The 18,985-nt window shown below is 61.5% G+C and overlaps 2 protein-coding genes across 2 annotated transcripts in view; both read left to right on the forward strand.

Annotated features, from left to right (window-relative positions):
* The window catches only part of LOC121270110 (immunoglobulin lambda-1 light chain-like), a 7,696-nt gene extending 1,456 nt beyond the window's left edge, over positions 1–6,240 (forward strand). Inside the window, exons 2-3 of the mRNA XM_041175424.1 lie at positions 1,405–1,722; positions 6,215–6,240. Of these exons, the coding sequence (XP_041031358.1) occupies positions 1,405–1,722; positions 6,215–6,240 (344 nt within the window). The remainder of the gene's footprint in view (positions 1–1,404; positions 1,723–6,214) is intronic.
* Positions 6,241–7,184: 944 nt separating this feature from the next.
* The window catches only part of LOC121270111 (titin-like), a 59,664-nt gene continuing 47,863 nt past the window's right edge, over positions 7,185–18,985 (forward strand). The window contains exons 1-2 of the mRNA XM_041175425.1: positions 7,185–7,452; positions 8,563–8,880. Of these exons, the coding sequence (XP_041031359.1) occupies positions 7,185–7,452; positions 8,563–8,880 (586 nt within the window). The remainder of the gene's footprint in view (positions 7,453–8,562; positions 8,881–18,985) is intronic.

Below are 18,985 nucleotides of genomic sequence, written 5' to 3' on the forward strand. Positions count from 1 at the left end.
ATTCAGTGTCATACTGAGGTCAGTGACCACTCAATTTAGGGTCAGACAGAGGTCAGTGACCTCTCGATTTAGGGTCAGACTGAGGTCAGTGACCTCTTGATTCAGGGTCAGACTGAGGATAGTGACCTCTCGATTCAGGTTCAGACTGAGGTTAGTGACCTCTCAATTCAGGGTCAGACTGAGGTCAGTGACCACTCGATTCAGGGTCAGACGGAGGTCAGTGACCTCTCGATTCAGATTCAGACTGAGGTCAGTGACCACTCAATTTAGGGTCAGACAGAGGTCAGTGACCTCTCGATTTAGGGTCAGATTGAGGTCAGTGACCTCTTGATTCAGGGTCAGACTGAGGATAGTGACCACTCGATTCAGGTTCAGACTGAGGTTAGTGACCTCTCAATTCAGGGTCAGACTGAGGTCAGTGACCACTCGATTCAGGGTCAGACTGAGGTCAGTGACCACTCGATTCAGGGTCAGACGGAGGTCAGTGACCACTCGATTCAGGGTCAGACGGAGGTCAGTGACCACTCGATTCAGTGTCAGACTGAGGTCAGTGACCTCTCGATTCAGGGTCATACTGAGGTCAGTGACCTCTCGATTCAGGGTCAGACTGAGGTCAGTGAACTCTTGTTTCAGGGTCAGACTGAGGTCAGTAACCTCTCGATTCAGGGTCAGACTGAGGTCAGTGAACTCTCGATTCAGGGTCATACTGAGGTCAGTGACCACTGGATTCAGTGTCATACTGAGGTCAGTGACCTCTCGACTCAGGGTCAAACTGAGGTCAATGACCTCTCTATTCAGGGTCAGACTGAGGTCAGTGGCCTCTTGATTCAGGGCTACTGAGGTCAGTGACCTCTCGATTCAGATTCAGACTGAGGTCAGTGACCACTCAATTTAGGGTCAGACAGAGGTCAGTGACCTCTCGATTTAGGGTCAGACTGAGGTCAGTGACCTCTTATTCAGGGTCAGACTGAGGATAGTGACCACTCGATTCAGGTTCAGACTGAGGTTAGTGACCTCTCAATTCAGGGTCAGACTGAGGTCAGTGACCACTCGATTCAGGGTCAGACGGAGGTCAGTGACCACTCGATTCAGGGTCAGACGGAGGTCAGTGACCTCTCGATTCAGGGTCAGACTGAGGTCAGTGAACTCTTGTTTCAGGGTCAGACTGAGGTCAGTAACCTCTCGATTCAGGGTCATACTGAGGTCAGTGACCTCTCGATTCAGGGTCAGACTGAGGTCAGTGACCGCTGGATTCAGTGTCATACTGAGGTCAGTGACCTCTCGATTCAGGATCAGACTGAGGTCAGTGACCTCTCGGTTCAGGGTCATACTGGGGTCAGTGACCTTTCAGGGCTCAGGGTCACCCACCGGTTCGTAGCTTTGACCTCTCGATTCTGTTTGCAGTGCCCCCTTCCTCTCCTCCCTCGGTCCACCTTCAGTACCCGCCCCCGGGGGAGATCTCGGCCGATGCCCCCACCAGCCTGCTGTGCCTGGTCACCGGATTCTACCCTCCCCCCGTCCAGATCTCCTGGTATCTGGACGGCAGCAAAGTGCTGTCAGGAATCAGCGAGTGGCCTCTGTCCAGAGACCCCCAGGACCGATACACCAGCGTCAGCCGATTGGAGATCAGGAGCCGGGATTGGGTGGATGCAGGCAGCTACCAATGTGTCGTCTCCCATCCCAAACTGAAGCAGCCGATCATGAAGGAGATCAGGACGAGCGGTGAGTGTCTGGAGGACAGCAGAGGGGTCGGGAGGGGGTGGTCTTGGGGCATGTGACTGACTGTATTGTGGAGCAGGATGTGGGGCATCGGGAATTGGGGTAGGGGGATAGTTAGTGGATGCAGTGCGGGCGAGGTAGGGACTTGGGGAGGGGTGTTGAGCAAGTGTGGATTTGGGAGGGGGGTATTGAGGAAGCGGGCATTTTGGAATAGCGGGGACTGTTTTACTGGCAGTAATTTTGGAGGAACGAGAGTTCTGGGGATGGGGGATTTGGGGGAATGGGATTTGAGAGAATGAGAGTGGGGTTTTCAGGAATGTTGAGATGGTTTTGTGAATGATGAATCATTTTAAGTTGAATTTATATATTTATACATGTGTGTAATAAGAAAGGTGCAAAGGGTTTTGGTTCCATTTAGGTTTTGTTAATGAATCTTGGTGCCTGGGAGTCTGGTTAGACTTCACTGAATTACAGAATCTTTACAGTGCATAAGGAGACCATTCAGCCCATCCAGCCTGTGTTGGCTCACTGTAAGATCATCCCACCTAGTCCCGCTCCCCTGTCTTATCCCCCGTAACCTTGCACATTCTCCCCTTTCGGGTCCCAATCCGATTCCCCTTTGAATAGCCTCGATCGAACCTGCCTCCACCACCCTTACAGAAAGTTCCTTCCACACTCCAACCACCCTCTGGGTGAGAAAACTTTCCCCCACATCACATTTACTCCTTTAGCCCATTATCTTGAACCTGTGCCCTCTGGTCCTCGATGTTCACTTGAGTGGGATCAGTTTCTCACTACTTACCCTGCCCGTTACCCCTCGGGATCTTGAACACCCCCATCCAAACCCCTCTCAGCCTTCATTCCTCCAACGAGAACAGTCCCAACCTCTCCAATCTCTCCTCATAGTCACGTTCTTTATCCTGGGAATCATTCTTGTGAATCTCCTCTGTACCCTCTCCAATGCCTTCACATCCTTCCTCAAGTATGGCACTCAGAACTGGACGCAGTTTGACTCCAGATGAGGCCTAACTGGTGTTTATACAAGTTCAATATGACCTCCTTACTCTTGTACTCAATGCCCCTATGAATAAAGTCCAAGATGCGAGATGCTTTGTTAACTGCTCTCCCCTGCCATTTCCATAATCTATGTACATTATACACCGAGGTCCCTCAGTTCCTGAACCTCCTTTAGAGTCTCTCTCTCTATTTTATCCAAATCCCCATATTCTTCCTGCCAAAACAAATCAGCTCACATTTCTCTACACTAAACTTCACCAGCCACTTGCCTGCCCAATCCACCAAAATGTCTATGTCCTTTTGAGCTTCAAGACTATCCCCATCACAGTTGAAATGTTTCCAATCTTTGTATCAGCTGTAAATTTTGAAATCCTGCCCTGCACAACACAGTCTAGGTTATTAATATATATCAGGAAGAGCAAAAGTCCCAACACTGACCCCTGGAGAACTCCACGACAAACCTCCCTACAGCCGGAGAAACAACCATTTATCACCAGTCCCTGTTTCCTGTCACTCAGCCAATTTCTTACCCAAGTGCCAACTTCCCCTTTTATTCCATGAGCTAGGATTTAGTTCCCAAGTCTGTTGTGGGCCATGCAACAAATACCTTCTGAAAATCCATATACACCACATCGACAGCGTTTCCCTTATTAACCCTCTCTGTTACCTCCTCAAAACACTCCGGCAAGTTAGTTAAATTCGATTTTCCCTCAATGAATCCATGCTGGATTTCCTGAGTTATCCCACACTTCTCTAAATGACTGTTGATTTCATCCTGTGCTATAGTTTCCAGAAGTTTCCCTGCCCCTGAGGTCAAACTGACTGGCCTAGAGTTACCGGCTTTATCCGTGCGGTCCTTTTTGAACAAGGGTGTAACATTCAGAATTCTCCAGTCCTCTGGCACCTCCCCTGTGTCTCAGGGAGACTGGAAGATGATCACTAGTGTCTCCACAATTTCCACTCTCACCTCCCTCAGTAACCCTTGGATACATCTCATCTGGTCCTGGGATCTTATCAGCTTTAAGCAATGCTAGACTTTCTAACATCTCCTCCTTCCTCATTGTAATCCTCGGGTGTACCAATTCCCTCGTCTCTCACCTCGGCCTGGGTAGCATCTCCTTCCATTGTAAAGACAGATGGGAGGTACTCGTTTAATACGTCCGCTAACTCTCCTGCCTCATCATTTATCCATAATCGGCCCAACTCTCCCTTTTACCTCCCTTTTATGATTTACATGCTTATGGGAGACCTTGGGACTCCCTTTTGTGTTCACTGCCAACCTCTTTTCATGCTCTCTCCTTGTTTCTTTAATTAGTTTCTTCACTTCCCCTCTAGTCCTTCTATATCCAGCCTGATTCTCCATTGGATTTTCTGCCTGACACCTGTCATACATACACAACTTCCTTTTCATCTTTACCTCTATCTATCTCTCTCTCACTCGTCATCCAGGGTGCTCTGGATTGATTTGTCCTACCTTTCCCCTTCAAGGGACATTTCCTATAATTCTGTCCATTTGAAGATGGCCCATTGTTCAGCCACCATCTTTTCCACCAACCTTTGATTCCAACTCACTCAACTCAGACACATTCTCATCCCATCGAAGTTGGCTTTCCCCCCCATTAGTTACCCCTGCTATAGATTGTTCTCTGTCCTTTGCCATGATTAACCTAAACCTTATGATACAATGGTCACTATTCCCTAGAGGCTCCCCCACTGATTATTGATCCACTTGGGCCAACTCATGGTCCAGAACCAGGCCCAACAGTGCCTGTCCTCTCATTGGACCAGAAACATAATACTGCTGCAGAAAATTATCTTGAACACATTCCAGGAACTCTCGCTCCTCTTGTTCCTTTGCGCTATTCCTGTCCCAGTCTATATTTGGATAATTGAAGTCCCCTGATATGGTTACTCTAAAATTCTTATATCTCTCCGTAAATTCTTTACAAATTTGTTTCTCCACATCCTTTCCACTAGTTGGTGGTCTATATACTACGCCAATCAATGTTATTACACCTTTCCCATTCCTTTATCTAGCTAGATAGATTCTGCCCTTGACCCCTCTGGAACATCCTCTCCCTCCAGTACTGTAATGCCATCTTTAACCAATACCGCCGCTCCCCTCACCCCCACCCCCCCCGTTCACCCTTTCCTGTCTCTCCTAAACACCTCGTACCCAGGAATATTTAACACCCAGTCCTGCCGTTCTTTGAGTCAGGTCACTGTGAGAGCAATATCATCATTATTCCATTTGTCAACCTGCGCCTTTAGCTCACCAACCTCATGAACCACGCTCTGTGCATTCACACACATGCACATCAATCCTGATTTACTCTTTTTTAACCTTCCCCCTTGCTCTGACCCCATCTAGTAGCCGACTGTAATTCTATCAAACTCTCCAAGTCTTCTATCCACCCTTGGTGCAACTCCCAGATACCTTCTCCCTCGCTAGTTCATACTTCCCTCCTTCCCACTGCCAGTTCCTCTCCTCTCCCCCCTCTGAATTTCCCCTCGTGCTCCCAACCCCCTGCCAATCCAGTTTTAACCCTTCCATACACCTCGAGCAGACCCCCCCAGGAGGCTGCCAGTCCCAGTCCGGTTAAGGTGCGACCCTTCCTCCTTGTACAGGTCCCACCTGCCCCAGAACCAATCCCAATCCCTCAGAAATCTAAAGCCCACCTCCTCCTCCCCTCCCCCAGCCCACGTGTCGAACTCTTGAACCTTCCTACTCGTGTGCTCACTAGCGCGTGGCGCTGGGAGTAATGCGGAAATTACTGCCATTGTGAGAAAGGTTGAGCTCCTTTGCCTTTGTTGGTACTTGTCCGTGTTTAAGGGGCCTTATAACCCTTGGGTTATAATCAGATGAAAGTTCAGTGATTTGGAACCAAAGCACAAAGTGTAAAAGGGTGACTGCTGCCTAGCGACAGTCATGGAGAGACGCAGAGACAGGAAAGGCCAGGAGCAGAGGGAGAGAGTCTTCAGTGCGTGTCGGAGAGAGAGAGAGAGGTGAGGGGGAGTCTAAACTCCCTGAGGTGTAAAACCGTGAGGCTAGTGGGGCAGCAGTTAATGGAATAACCAGTGACAGGCCTTAGGGGAAAGTGCTCAGTTTGGCAGAGGTGCCCCTGAGAGATGGGGGTTTAGGGAACTCGTGCATTCGCTCCACAGTTGAAGGAACAGTGGGGTTTCAGAGGGCGGGTTTCCTGTGTCTTGGGGAGAGATACCTAGGCGGGGGAGAAGCATCAGGTGAGCACTCAGGCAGTCAGCAGGGGGATCACCGTTTGTGACTGTGCCAGTCCTGAGGGGTGAGCCTCTGCTCCACGTGGTTTTAGTGTCTGTAAAGATATCGCTGAGGTACAGGAATAGCCGGAAGTTGAATCCCCAGCTTGCGTTTGCCTTCAGATCATTGCAGCCTTGGTGCCTGGTGTCTGAGAACACACTTTTCCTGGTGAAATAACTATTCTCTGCTTTGGATTTGCAGCTCACCAGGAGACTCTTGTGAATTAGCTCAGTTACTTACACCCACAGATTCCGATACAAAGGATTCAAGTTTCCCTCTGGGATCTCTCTTGTCCCCATGTGAACAACGGCTGGGATCGGAACTATAAGGGAGGGCAGATTTGGAGTTTGCACTCGGTGGTGGTGGGGGGGGGGGTGGTTTAGGGGGTTTTGAGGGAATCTGAATTGGGGATTGAACATCTGGTCTCAGCTCCCAGTCCCTGGAGAAGAGTTTATTAAATTCAGGGGATGAGGGGGTCGCTGGCTGGGACAAGCATTTATTGCCCATCCCCAATCGACCCCCCGCCCTCCACCTCCCCCCACCTCTGGTCAGAGGGCATTCGGAAGAGCTAACCACGTTGCTGTGTGGGTCTGGAGTCACGTGTGGTCCAGAGTGGGTAACGATGGCAGCTTTCCCCTCCCTGAAGGGGCATCAGTGAACCAGACGAGGATTTGATGGGAAATGGTTCACGGTCATCGGGAGATTATTAACTCCGGAGTTTGACTGAAATCCCATTTCGCCAGAGGCTCCGGGGGGATCTGAACCCGGCAATCCGCGAGACACACCCCCGGCTCTCTGGACGACCAGGTCCAGTCACCAGGCCACTGCTCCCCCGCCAATCTCCACCAATGGAGACCGGGAACAGATCCCTCAGGGATCTACCTCCTCTCCCCGCGACCTCACCAATCCCCTCCCCAATGTAATCCAGAAGGATCCCACCATTAATGTGATCCACCACGAGAGGAATCTCAGCCCAGACATCTCCGAACCTCCACCCCTGTTACCCCCCCATCTCTGGGTGAATGGTTATCAAGGGTGGGGGGGGGGGACTCTGAATGAGGCCTGGAGTCTCTGCTCTCTAATATCTTCACCCTGTCCTGTCTCTGCTCCACCCCCAGCTCGATACCCCACAGCCCCCACCCTCTACATCCTCCCCCCAACCTACGCTGAGATGGACACCAGGGGAACGGCCACATTAAGGTGTGAGGCCATGGGATTCCAGCCCAGGGATGTCCACTTCACCTGGAAAGTCAATGACCAGGAGACAGCCCTTCCCTCCCAGTCTGGACCAGCCACACTCCACGGGAATGGGACCTACACTTCCAGCAGCTTCTTAAAGGTTCCAGTCCGGGAATGGGATTCCGGATCCACATTCACCTGTCTCGTTCAACACCTCTCCTCCTCAACACCACGGACACAGAGTCTCAGCAAACAGGACGGTAAGATACAGACCCCCCTTTATATACACAGTAAATCTCCCTCTACACTGTCCCCATCAAACACTCCCAGGACAGGTACAGTACGGGGTTAGATACAGAGTAAATATCCCTCTACACCGTCTCCATCAAACACTCCCAGGACAGGTACAGCACGGGGTTAGATACAGAGTAAATCTCCCTCTACACTGTCCCCATCAAACACTCCCAGGACAGGTACAGCACGGGGTTAGATACAGAGTAAATCTCCCTCTACACTGTCCCCATCAAACACTCCCAGGACAGGTACAGCACGGGGTTAGATACACAGTAAATCTCCCTCTACACCATCCCCATCAAACACTCCCAGGACAGGTACAGCACGGGGTTAGATACAGAGTAAAGCTCTCTCTACACCATCCCCATCAAACACTCCCAGGACAGGTACAGCACGGGGTTAGATACAGAGTAAATCTCCCTCTACACTGTCCCCATCAAACACTCCCAGGACAGGTACAGCACGGGGTTAGATACAGAGTAAATCTCCCTCTACACCATCCCCATCAAACACACCCAGGACAGGTACAGCACGGGGTTAGATACAGAGTAAATCTCCCTCTACACTGTCCCCATCAAACACTCCCAGGACAGGTACAGCATGGGGTTAGATACAGAGAAAAGTTCCCACTACACCGTCCCCATCAAACACTCCCAGGACTGGTACAGCACGGGGTTAGATACAGAGTAAAGCTCTCTCTACACCGTCCCCATCAAACACTCCCAGGACAGGTACAGCACGGGGTTAGATACAGAGTAAATCTCTCTCTACACTGTCCCCATCAAACACTCCCAGGACAGGTACAGCATGGGGTTAGATACAGAGTAAATCTCCCTCTACACTGTCCCCATCAAACACTCCCAGGACAGGTACAGCATGGGTTTAGATACAGACCAACTCTCCCTCTACACCGTCCCCATCAAACACTCCCAGGACAGGTACAGCACGGGGTTACATACAGAGTAAATCTCCCTCTACACCGTCCCCATCAAACACTCCCAGGACAGGTACAGCACGGGGTGAGATACAGATGTAAAGCTTGAGCTGTCGGGTTGACCTCTCGATTCTGTTTGCAGTGCCCCCTTCCTCTCCTCCCTCGGTCTACCTTCAGTACCCGCCCCCGGGGGAGATCTCGGCCGGTGCCCCCACCAGCCTGCTGTGCCTGGTCACCGGATTCTACCCTCCCCCCGTCCAGATCTCCTGGTATCTGGACGGCAGCAAAGTGCTGTCAGGAATCAGCGAGTGGCCTCTGTCCAGAGACCTCCAGGACCGATACACCAGCGTCAGTCGATTGGAGACCAGCGTCCGGGATTGGGTGGACACTGAGCGCTATCGCTGCGTTGTTTCTCACCGGACACTGTCACAGCCCATCGCCAAGGAGGTCAGCACGAGCGGTGAGTGTCCGGCCCTTCCTCCCTCTGTTGTCCGGTGGGGAGGGGGCATCGCTGGCAAGACCAGCCCGTGATGCCCCTTATCCATCCACCTTGTGGTCTGGGTGACCTGCTCGGGCTACTCAGAAGGTCAGCGAAGGTTGGGGAGGGGGGAGGGGGAAGTGGGCAGGGCGAGGGGGGTGGGCGGAGTGGTGAGGGGGCGGGGTTAGTGATGAGGGGGGGGGAGTGGGGAGGGGGCGGGGTTAGTGGTGAGGGGGCGGGGGGAGCGGTGAGGGGGCGGCGGGATTGTTGAGGGGGCGGGGGGAGTGGGGAGGGGGCGGGGTTAGTGGTGAGGGGGCGGGGGGAGCGGTGAGGGGGCGGGGGGAGTGGGGAGGAGGCGGGGTTAGTGGTGAGGGGGCGGGGTTAGTGGGGAGGGGGCGGGGTTAGTGGTGAGGAGGCGGGGTTAGTGGTGAGGGGGCGGGGTTAGTGGTAAGGAGGCGGGGTTAGTGGTGAGGAGGCGGGGTAAGTGGTGAGGGGGCGGGAGGAGTGGTGAGGAGGCGGGGTTAGTGGGGAGGGGGCGGGGTTAGTGGTGAGGAGGCGGGGTTAGTGGTGAGGGGGCGGAGTTAGTGGTGAGGGGGCGGGGTTAGTGGTGTGGAGGCGGGGTTAGTGGTGAGGAGGCGGGTGAGTGGGGAGGGGGCGGGGGAATGAGGAGGGGGCTGGGTTAGTTGGGAGGGGGGCGGGGTTAGTGGGGAGGAGGTGGGGTTAGTGGGGAGGGGGCGGGGTTAGTGGGGAGGGGCAGGGTAAGTGGGGAGGAGGCGGGGTTAGTGGGGAGGGGGCGGGTTTAGTTGGGAGGAGGCGGGGTTAGTGGGGAGGGGGCGGGGGAGTGGGGAGGAGGCGGGGTTAGTTGGGAGGAGGCGGGGTTATTGGGGAGGAAGCGGGGTTAGTGGGGAGGAGGTGGGGTTAGTGGGGAGGGGGTGGGGTTAGTGGGGAGGGGGCTGGGTTAGTGGGGAGGGGGCGGGGTTAGTGGTGAGGAGGCGGGGTTAGTGGGGAGGGGGCGGGGGAGTGGGGAGGAGGCGGGGTTAGTGGGGAGGAGGCGGGGTTAGTGGTGAGGAGGCGGAGTTAGTGGTGAGGAGGCGGGGTTAGTGGTGAGGTGGAGGGGGAGTGAGGAGGGGGCGGGCTGAGTGGTGAGGGGCGGGGGAGTGGGGAGGAGGCGGCGTTAGTGGGGAGGAGGCGGGGTTAGTGGGGAGGGGGCGGGGGAGTGGGGAGGAGGCGGGGTTAGTGGGGAGGTGGCGGCAGGAGTGGGGAGGAGGCGGGGGAGTGGTGAGGAGGCGGGGTTAGTGGTGAGGGGGCGGGGTTAGTGGTGAGGAGGCGGGGTTATTGGTGAGGGGGCGGGGGAGTGGGGAGGAGGTGGGGTTAGTGGTGAGGGGGCGGGGTTAGTGGTGAGGGGTCGGGGTTAGTGGTGAGGGGGCGGGGTTAGTGGTGAGGAGGCGGGGTTAGTGGTGAGGAGGCGGGGTGAGTGGGGAGGGGGCGGGGGAATGAGGAGGGGGCGGGATTAGTGGGGAGGGGGAGGGGTTAGTGGGGAGGGGGAGGGGTTAGTGGGGAGGGGGCGGGGTTAGTGGGGAGGGGGAGGGGTTAGTGGGGAGGGGGCGGGGTTAGTGGGGAGGGGCAGGGTAAGTGGGGAGGAGGCGGGGTTAGTGGGGAGGGGGCGGGTTTAGTTGGGAGGAGGCGCGGTTAGTGGGGAGGGGGTGGGGGAGGGGGGAGGAGGCGGGGTTAGTGGGGAGGAGGCGGGGTTAGTGGGGAGGAGGCGGGGTTAGTGGGGAGGAGGCGTGGTTAGTGGGGAGGGGGCGGGGTTAGTGGGGAGGGGGCTGGGTTAGTGGGGAGGGGGCGGGGTTAGTGGTGAGGAGGCGGGGTTAGTGGGGAGGGGGCGGGGTTAGTGGTGAGGAGGCGGGGTTAGTGGGGAGGGGGCGGGGTTAGTGGGGAGGGGGCTGGGTTAGTGGGGAGGAGGCGGGGTAAGTGGGGAGGGGGAGGGGTTAGTGGGGAGGGGGCGGGGGAGTGGGGAGGAGGCGGGGTTAGTGGGGAGGAGGTGGGGTTAGTGGTGAGGAGGCGGGGTTAGTGGTGAGGAGGCGGGGTTAGTGGTGAGGTGGAGGGGGAGTGAGGAGGGGGCGGGCTGAGTGGTGAGGGGTGGGGGAGTGGGGAGGAGGCGGCGTTAGTGGGGAGGAGGCGGGGTTAGTGGGGAGGGGGAGGGGGAGTGGGGAGGAGGCGGGGTTATTGGTGAGGGGGCGGGGGTGTGGGGAGGGGGGCGGGGTTAGTGGTGAGGAGGCGGGGGAGTGGGGAGGAGGCGGGGTAAGTGGGGAGGGGGCGGGGTTAGTGATGAGGAGGCGGGGGAGTGGGGAGGAGGCGGGGTTAGTGGGGAGGGGGCGGGGTAGTGGGGAGTGGGAGGGGTTAGTGGGGAGGAGGCGGGGTAAGTGGGGAGGAGGCGGGGTTAGTGGTGAGGTGGCGGGGGAGTGGTGAGGAGGCAGGGGGAGTGGTGAGGAGGCGGGGGGAGTGGTGAGAAGGCGGGGGGAGTGGTGAGAAGGCGGGAGGAGTGGTGAGGAGGCGGGGGGAGTGGTGAGGAGGCGGGGTTAGTGGGGAGGAGGCGGTGGGAGTGGTGAGGAGGCGGGGTTAGTGGGGAGGGGGCGGGGTTAGTGGGGAGGGGGAGGGGGAGTGATGAGGGGCGGGGTTAGTGAGGAGGGGGCGGGGTTTGTGGAGAGGTGGCGGTTAATGAGGAGGGGGCGGGATTAGTGAGGAGGGGGCGGGGTTAGTGGGGAGGGGGCGGGGTTAGTGAGGAGGGGGCGGGGTTAGTGGGGAGGGGGCGGGGTTAGTGAGTGGGGGCGGAGTTAGAGGGGAGCGAGCGGGGTTAGTAGGGAGGGGGCGGAGGTATGAGGAGGGGGCTGGGTTAGTGGGGAGGGGCCGGGGTTAGTGGGAAGGAGGCGGGGTTAGTGGGGAGGAGGCGGGGTTAGTGGTGAGGGGCGGGGGAGTGGGGAGGAGGCGGCGTTAGTGGGGAGGAGGCGGGGTTAGTGGTGAGGTGGAGGGGGAGTGGTGAGGGGGCGGGGGGGAGTGGTGAGGGGGCGGGGTTAGTGGTGAGGGGGCGGGAGGAGTGGTGAGGGGGCGGGGGGAGTGGTAAGGAGGCGGGGTTAGTGGTGAGGGGGCGGGAGGAGTGGTGAGGGGGAGTGGGGAGGGGACGGGGTTAGTGGTGAGGAGGCGGGGGAGTGGGGAGGAGGCGGGGTAGTGGGGAGGGGGCGGGGTTAGTGGGGAGGAGGCGGGGTTAGTGGGAAGGGGAGGGGGAGTGAGGAGGGGGCGGGGTTAGTGAGGAGTGGGCGGGGTTATTAGGGAGGTGGCGGGGAATGAGGAGGGGCGGGGTTAGTGAGGAGGGGGAGGGGGAGTGATGAGGGGCGGGGTTAGTGAGGAGGGGGCGGGGTTTGTGGAGAGGTGGCGGTTAATGAGGAGGGGGCGGGATTAGTGAGGAGGGGGCGGAGTTAGAGGGGAGCGAGCGGGGTTAGTGGGGAGGGGCCGGGGTTAGTGGGAAGGAGGCGGGGTTAGTGGGGAGGGGGCGGGGTTAGTGGGGAGGGGGCGGGGTTAGTGGGGAGGGGGCGGGGTTAGTGGGGAGGGGGCGGGGTTAGTGGGGAGGTGGTGGGGTTAGTGGGGAGGGGGTGGGTTTAGTGGGGAGGGGGAGGGTGAGTGAGGAGGGGGAGGGGTTAGTGGGGAGGGGGAGGGGGAGTGAGGAGGGGGCGGGGTTAGTGGGGAGGGAGCGGGGTTAGTGGGGAGGGGGTGGGGTTAGTGCAGAGGGGGCGGGGTTAGTGGGGAGGGGGAGGGGTTAGTGGGGAGGGGGCGGGGTTAGTGGGGAGGGGGAGGGGTTAGTGGGGAGGGGGCGGGGTTAGTGGGGAGGGGGAGGGGTTAGTGGTGAGGAGGCGGGGTTAGTGGGGAGGGGGAGGGGTTAGTGGGGAGGGGGCGGGGTTAGTGGGGAGGGGGCGGGGTTAGTGGGGAGGGGGCGGGGTTAGTGGGGAGGGGGCGGGGTTAGTGGGGAGGGGGCGGGGTTAGTGGGGAGGGGGCGGGGTTAGTGGGGAGGGGGAGGGGTTAGTGGGGAGGGGGAGGGGTTAGTGGGGAGGGGGAGGGGGAGTGAGGAGGGGGCGGGGTTAGTGGGGAGGGAGCGGGGTTAGTGGGGAGGGGGAGGGGGAGTGAGGAGGGGGCGGGGTTAGTGGGGAGGGAGCGGGGTTAGTGGGGAGGGGGAGGGGGAGTGAGGAGGGGGCGGGGTTAGTGGGGAGGGAGCGGGGTTAGTGGGGAGGGGGTGGGGTTAGTGCAGAGGGGGCGGGGTTAGTGGGGAGGGGGAGGGGTTAGTGGGGAGGGGGCGGGGTTAGTGGGGAGGTGGAGGGGTTAGTGGGGAGGGGGCGGGGTTAGTGGGGAGGGGGAGGGGTTAGTGGTGAGGAGGCGGGGTTAGTGGGGAGGGGGAGGGGTTAGTGGGGAGGGGGCGGGGTTAGTGGGGAGGGGGCGGGGTTAGTGGGGAGGGGGCGGGGTTAGTGGGGAGGGGGAGGGGTTAGTGGGGAGGGGGCGGGGTTAGTGGGGAGGGGGAGGGGTTAGTGGGGAGGGGGCGGGGTTAGTGGGGAGGGGGCGGGGTTAGTGGGGAGGGGGAGGGGGAGTGAGGAGGGGGCGGGGTTAGCGGGGAGGGAGCGGGGTTAGTGAGGAGGGGGCGGGGTTAGTGAGGAGGGGGCGGGGTTAGTGAGGAGGGGGCGGGGTTAGTGGGGAGGGAGCGGGGTTAGTGAGGAGGGGGCGGGGTTAGTGAGGAGGGGGCGGGGTTAGTGGGGAGGGAGCGGGGTTAGTGAGGAGGGGGCGGGGTTAGTGGGGAGGTGGTGGGATTAGTGGGGAGGGGGCGGGGTTAGTGGGGAGGGGGAGGGGTTAGTGGGGAGGGGAGGGGTTAGTGGGGAGGGGGAGGGGGAGTGAGGAGGGGGCGGGGTTAGTGGGGAGGGGGAGGGGGAGTGAGGAGGGGGCGGGGTTAGTGGGGAGGTGGTGGGATTAGTGGGGAGGGGGAGGGGGAGTGAGGAGGGGGCGGGGTTAGCGGGGAGGGGGAGGGGGAGTGAGGAGGGGGCGGGGTTAGTGGGGAGGGGGAGGGGGAGTGAGGAGGGGGCGGGGTTAGTGGGGAGGGGGAGGGGGAGTGAGGAGGGGGCGGGGTTAGCGGGGAGGGAGCGGGGTTAGTGGGGAGGGGGCGAGGTTAGTGGGGAGGGGGCGGGGTTAGTGGGGAGGGGGAGGGGTTAGTGGGGAGGGGGCGGGGTTAGTGGGGAGGGGGCGGGGTTAGTGGGGAGGGAGCGGGGTTAGTGGGGAGGGGGAGGGGGAGTGGGGAGGGGGCGGGGTTAGTGGGGAGGGAGCGGGGTTAGTGGGGAGGGGGAGGGGGAGTGGGGAGGGGGCGGGGTTAGTGGGGAGGGGGAGGGGTTAGTGGGGAGGGGGCGGGGTTAGTGGGGAGGGGGAGGGGGAGTGAGGAGGGGGCGGGGTTAGTGGGGAGGGGGCGGGGTTAGTGGGGCGGCGGAGGTGTTAGTGGGGAGGGAGCGGGGTTAGTGGGGAGGGGGAGGGGGAGTGGGGAGGGGGCGGGGTTAGTGGGGAGGGGGAGGGGTTAGTGAGGGAGCGGGGTTAGTGGGGAGGGGGCGGGGTTAGTGGGGAGGGGGAGGGGTTAGTGAGGGAGCGGGGTTAGTGGGGAGGGGGAGGGGGAGTGAGGAGGGGGAGGGGGAGTGAGGAGGGGGCGGGGTTAGTGGTGAGGGGGCGGGGTTAGTGGGGAGGGAGCGGGGTTAGTGGGGAGGGGAGGGGGAGTGAGGAGGGGTCGGGGGACGTGGGGAGGGGGAGGGGGAGTGAGGAGGGGGCGGGGTTAGTGGGGAGGGGGCGGGGTTAGTGGGGAGGGAGCGGGTGGTGTGGGGAGGGGGCGGGGTTAGTGGGGAGGGGGAGGGGGAGTGAGGAGGGGGAGAGGGAGTGGGGAAGGGGCGGGGTTAGTGGGGAGGGGGCGGGGTTAGTGGGGAGGGGGCGGGGTTAGTGGGGAGGGAGCGGGGTTAGTGGGGAGGGAGCGGGGTTAGTGGGAAGGGGGCGGGTGGTGTGGGGAGGGGGCGGGGTTAGTGGGGAGGGGGCGGGGTTAGTGGGGAGGGGGAGGGGGAGTGAGGAGGGGGCGGGGTTAGTGGGGAGGGGGCGGGGTTAGTGGGGAGGGGGCGGGGTTAGTGGGGAGGGAGCGGGGTTAGTGGGGAGGGAGCGGGGTTAGTGGGGAGGGAGCGGGGTTAGTGGGAAGGGGGCGGGTGGTGTGGGGAGGGGGCGGGGTTAGTGGGAAGGGGGCAGGGGGGAGAAGGGGAGTGGGGGGTGAGTGGGGGTGAGGGGATGAGTTGGGGGGAGTGGGGGGTGTGGGGTGGATGTGGGGCTGTGCTGGGGAGTGGGGGTGAGGGTGTGACAGAGTAGCGTTGGGGTGTGGGGGGCAATGGGGGGATTGGGGGGTGTTGGGGGTGTGGGGGGGATGGGGGGGATTTGGAGAAAGTTGGGGGTGTTGGGTGGAATGGGGGGGAGTGGGGGGAGTGGGGTGTATTGGGGGGTTTTGGGGGGGATTTAGGGTGACAGGGGGTGTGAGGGGGAGTTGGGTGGAGAAGGGGGAGTTGGTTATGTGGGGGGGATGGTGGGCAGAAGGGTGGAGTTGGGGGTAGTGGGGGGTTGTGGGGGGGGTTTGAGCGGGTGTGGCGGGTGTGGGGCATTGGGGGGTGTGGGGGTAGTGGGGGGTGTGGGGTGTGTGGGGGGGTTTGGGGGATGGGGGGTGTGGGGGTGTGTGGGGGGGTGTGGGGGGTGTGGGGGGTGTGGGGGGGTTGGGGGTTGTGGGGGGTACGGGGGTTGTGGGGTGGTTTTGAGGGGATGGGGGGGTGTGGGGGTGTGTGGGGGGTGTGGGGGGTGTGGGGGGTGTGGGGGTGTGTGGTGTGTGTGGGGGGTGTGGCGGGTGTGGGGCATTGGGGCGTGCGGGGGGTAGTGGGGGGCGTGTGGGGGTTGTGGGGGGTGCGGGGGTTGTGGGGGGGGTTTTGAGGGGATGGGGGGGTGTGGGGGTGTTTGGTGGGTGTGGGGGGTGTGGGGGATTGGGGGTTGTGGGGGGTGCGGGGGTTGTGGGGGGGTTTTGAGGGGGTGTGGCGGATGTGGGGCATTGGGGCGTGCGGGGGGTAGTGTGGGGCGTGTGGGGGTAGTGGGGGGTTTCGGAGGGTGTGGTGTGTGTGGGGGGTGTGGGGGGTGTTGGGGGGTGTGGGGGGGTGTGGGGGGGTTGTGGGGGGTGTGGGGGGTTTGGGGGGTTTGGGAGGGTGTGGTGTGTCTGGGGGTGTGGGGGGTGTGGGGGGTTTGGGGGGTTTGGGAGGGTGTGGTGTGTCTGGGGGTGTGGGGGGGTAGTGGGGGGTTTGGGGGGTTTGGGAGGGTGTGGTGTGTCTGGGGGTGTGGGGGGTGTGGGGGGTGTGGGGGGTGTTGGGGGGTGTGGGGGGTTGTGGGGGGTGTGGGGGGGTGTGGGGGGTGTGGGGGGTTTGGGGGGTGTGGGGGGTGTGGGATGTGGTGGGGGGTGTGGGGGGTGTGGGATGTGGTGGGGGGTGTGGGGGGTGTGGGGGGTGTGGGGGGTGTGGGGGGTAGTGGGGGGTTTGGGGGGTTTGGGAGGGTGTGGTGTGTCTGGGGGTGTGGGGGGTGTGGGGGGTGTGGGGGGTGTTGGGGGGTGTGGGGGGTTGTGGGGGGTGTGGGGGGGTGTGGGGGGTGTGGGGGGTTTGGGGGGTGTTGGGGGGTGTGGGGGGTTGTGGGGGGTGTGGGGGGGTGTGGGGGGTGTGGGGGGTTTGGGGGGTTTGGGAGGGTGTGGTGTGTCTGGGGGTGTGGGGGGTGTGGTGTGTGTGGGGGGTGTGGGGGGTGTGGGGGGTGTGGGGGGTTTGGGTGGGTGTGGTGTGTCTGGGGGTGTTGGGGGTAGTGGGGGGTTTGGGGGGTTTGGGAGGGTGTGGTGTGTCTGGGGGTGTGGGGGGTGTGGTGTGTGTGGGGGGGTGTGGGGGGTGTGGGGGGTTTGGGGGGTTTGGGAGGGTGTGGTGTGTCTGGGGGTGTTGGGGGTAGTGGGGGGTTTGGGGGGTTTGGGAGGGTGTGGTGTGTCTGGGGGTGTGGGGGGTGTGGTGTGTGTGGGGGGTGTGGGGGGTGTGGGGGGTTTGGGGGGTTTGGGAGGGTGTGGTGTGTCTGGGGGTGTGGGGGGTGTGGTGTGTGTGGGGGGTGTGGGGGGTGTGGGGGGTGTGGGGGGTTTGGGTGGGTGTGGTGTGTCTGGGGGTGTTGGGGGTAGTGGGGGGTTTGGGGGGTTTGGGAGGGTGTGGTGTGTCTGGGGGTGTGGGGGTGTGTGGGGGGTGTAGGGGGTGTGGGGGGTGTGGGGTGTTGGGAGTTGTGGGGGGTGCGGGGGTTGTGGGGGGGTTTTGAGGGGGTGTGGCGGGTGTGGGGCATTGGGGCTTGCGGGGAGTAGTGGGTGGCGTGTGGGGGTAGTGGGGGGGCGTGTGGGGGTAGTGGGGGGGTGTGTGGGGGTAGTGGGGGGTTTCGGAGGGTGTGGTGTGTGTGGGGTGTGGGGGGTGTTGGGGGGTGTGGGGGGTTGTGGGGGGTGTGGGGGGGTGTGGGGGGTGTGGGGGTTTGTGGGGGGTTTGGGAGGGTGTGGTGTGTCTGGGGGTGTGGGGGGTGTGGGGGGTTTGGGGGGTTTGGGAGGGTGTGGTGTGTCTGGGGGTGTTGGGGGTAGTGGGGGTTTGGGGGGTTTGGGAGGGTGTGGTGTGTCTGGGGGTGTGGGGGGTGTGGGGGGGTGTGGGGGGTTGTGGGGGGTTTGGGAGGGTGTGGTGTGTGTGGGGGGTTTGGGGGGTGTGGGGGGTGTGGGGGGTTTGGGTGGGTGTGGTGTGTGTGGGGGGTTTGGAGGGTGTGGGGGGTGTTGGGGGGGTGTGGGGGGTAGTGGGGGGTTTGGGAGGGTGTGGTGTGTGTGGGGGGTGTGGGGGGTGTGGGGGGGTGTGGGGGGTTGTGGGGGGTTTGGGAGGGTGTGGTGTGTGTGGTGGGTGTGGGGGGGTGTGTGGGGGTAGTGGGGGGGCGTGTGGGGGTAGTGGGGGGGCGTGTGGGGGTAGTGGGGGGGCATGTGGGGGTAGTGGGGGGTTTCGGAGTGTGTGGTGTGTGTGGGGGGTGTGGGGGGTGTGGGGGGTGTGGGGGGTGTGGGGGGTTTGGGTGGGTGTGGTGGGTGTGGGGGGTGTTGGGGGGTGTGGGGGGTTTGGGAGGGTGTGGTGTGTCTGGGGGTGTTGGGGGTAGTGGGGGGTTTGGGGGGTTTGGGAGGGTGTGGTGTGTCTGGGGGTGTGGGGGGTGTGGGGGGGTGTGGGGGGTTGTGGGGGGTTTGGGAGGGTGTGGTGTGTTTGGGGGTGTGGGGGGTGTGGGGGGTGTGGGGGGTTTGGGAGGGTGTGGTGTGTTTGGGGGTGTGGGGGGTTTGGAGGGTGTGGGGGGTGTGGGGGGTGTGGGGGGTTTGGGAGGGTGTGGTGTGTGTGGGGGGTGTGGGGGGTAGTGGGGGGTTGTGGGGGGTTTGGGAGGGTGTGGTGTGTCTGGGGGTGTGGGGGGTAGTGGGGGGTGTGGGGGGTTTGGGAGGGTGTGGTGTGTCTGGGGGTGTGGGGGGTTTGGGAGGGTGTGGTGTGTGTGGGGGGTGTGGGGGGTGTGGGGGGTGTGGGGGGTGTGGGGGGTTGTGGGGGGTTTGGGAGGGTGTGGTGTGTGTGGGGGGTGTGGGGGGTGTGGGGGGTGTGGGGGGTTTGGGTGGGTGTGGGGGGGTGTGGGGGGTTGTGGGGGGTTTGGGAGGGTGTGGTGTGTGTGGGGGGTGTGGGGGGTGTGGGGGGTGTGGGGGGTTTGGGTGTGTGTGGGGGGTGTGGGGGGTGTGGGGGGTGTGGGGGGTTTGGGAGGGTGTGGTGTGTCTGGGGGTGTGGGGGGGTAGTGGGGGGTTTGGGGGGTTTGGGAGGGTGTGGTGTGTCTGGGGGTGTGGGGGGTGTGGGGGGGTGTGGTGTGTGGGGGGGGTGTGGGGGGGTGGGGGGGTGTGGCGGGTTGTGGGGGGTTGTGGGGGGGTGTGGTGTGTGTGGGGGGTTTGGGGGGT

The sequence above is a fragment of the Carcharodon carcharias genome, chromosome 27, assembly GCF_017639515.1.
Source record: "Carcharodon carcharias isolate sCarCar2 chromosome 27, sCarCar2.pri, whole genome shotgun sequence".
Classification (NCBI taxonomy): Eukaryota; Metazoa; Chordata; class Chondrichthyes; order Lamniformes; family Lamnidae; genus Carcharodon; species Carcharodon carcharias.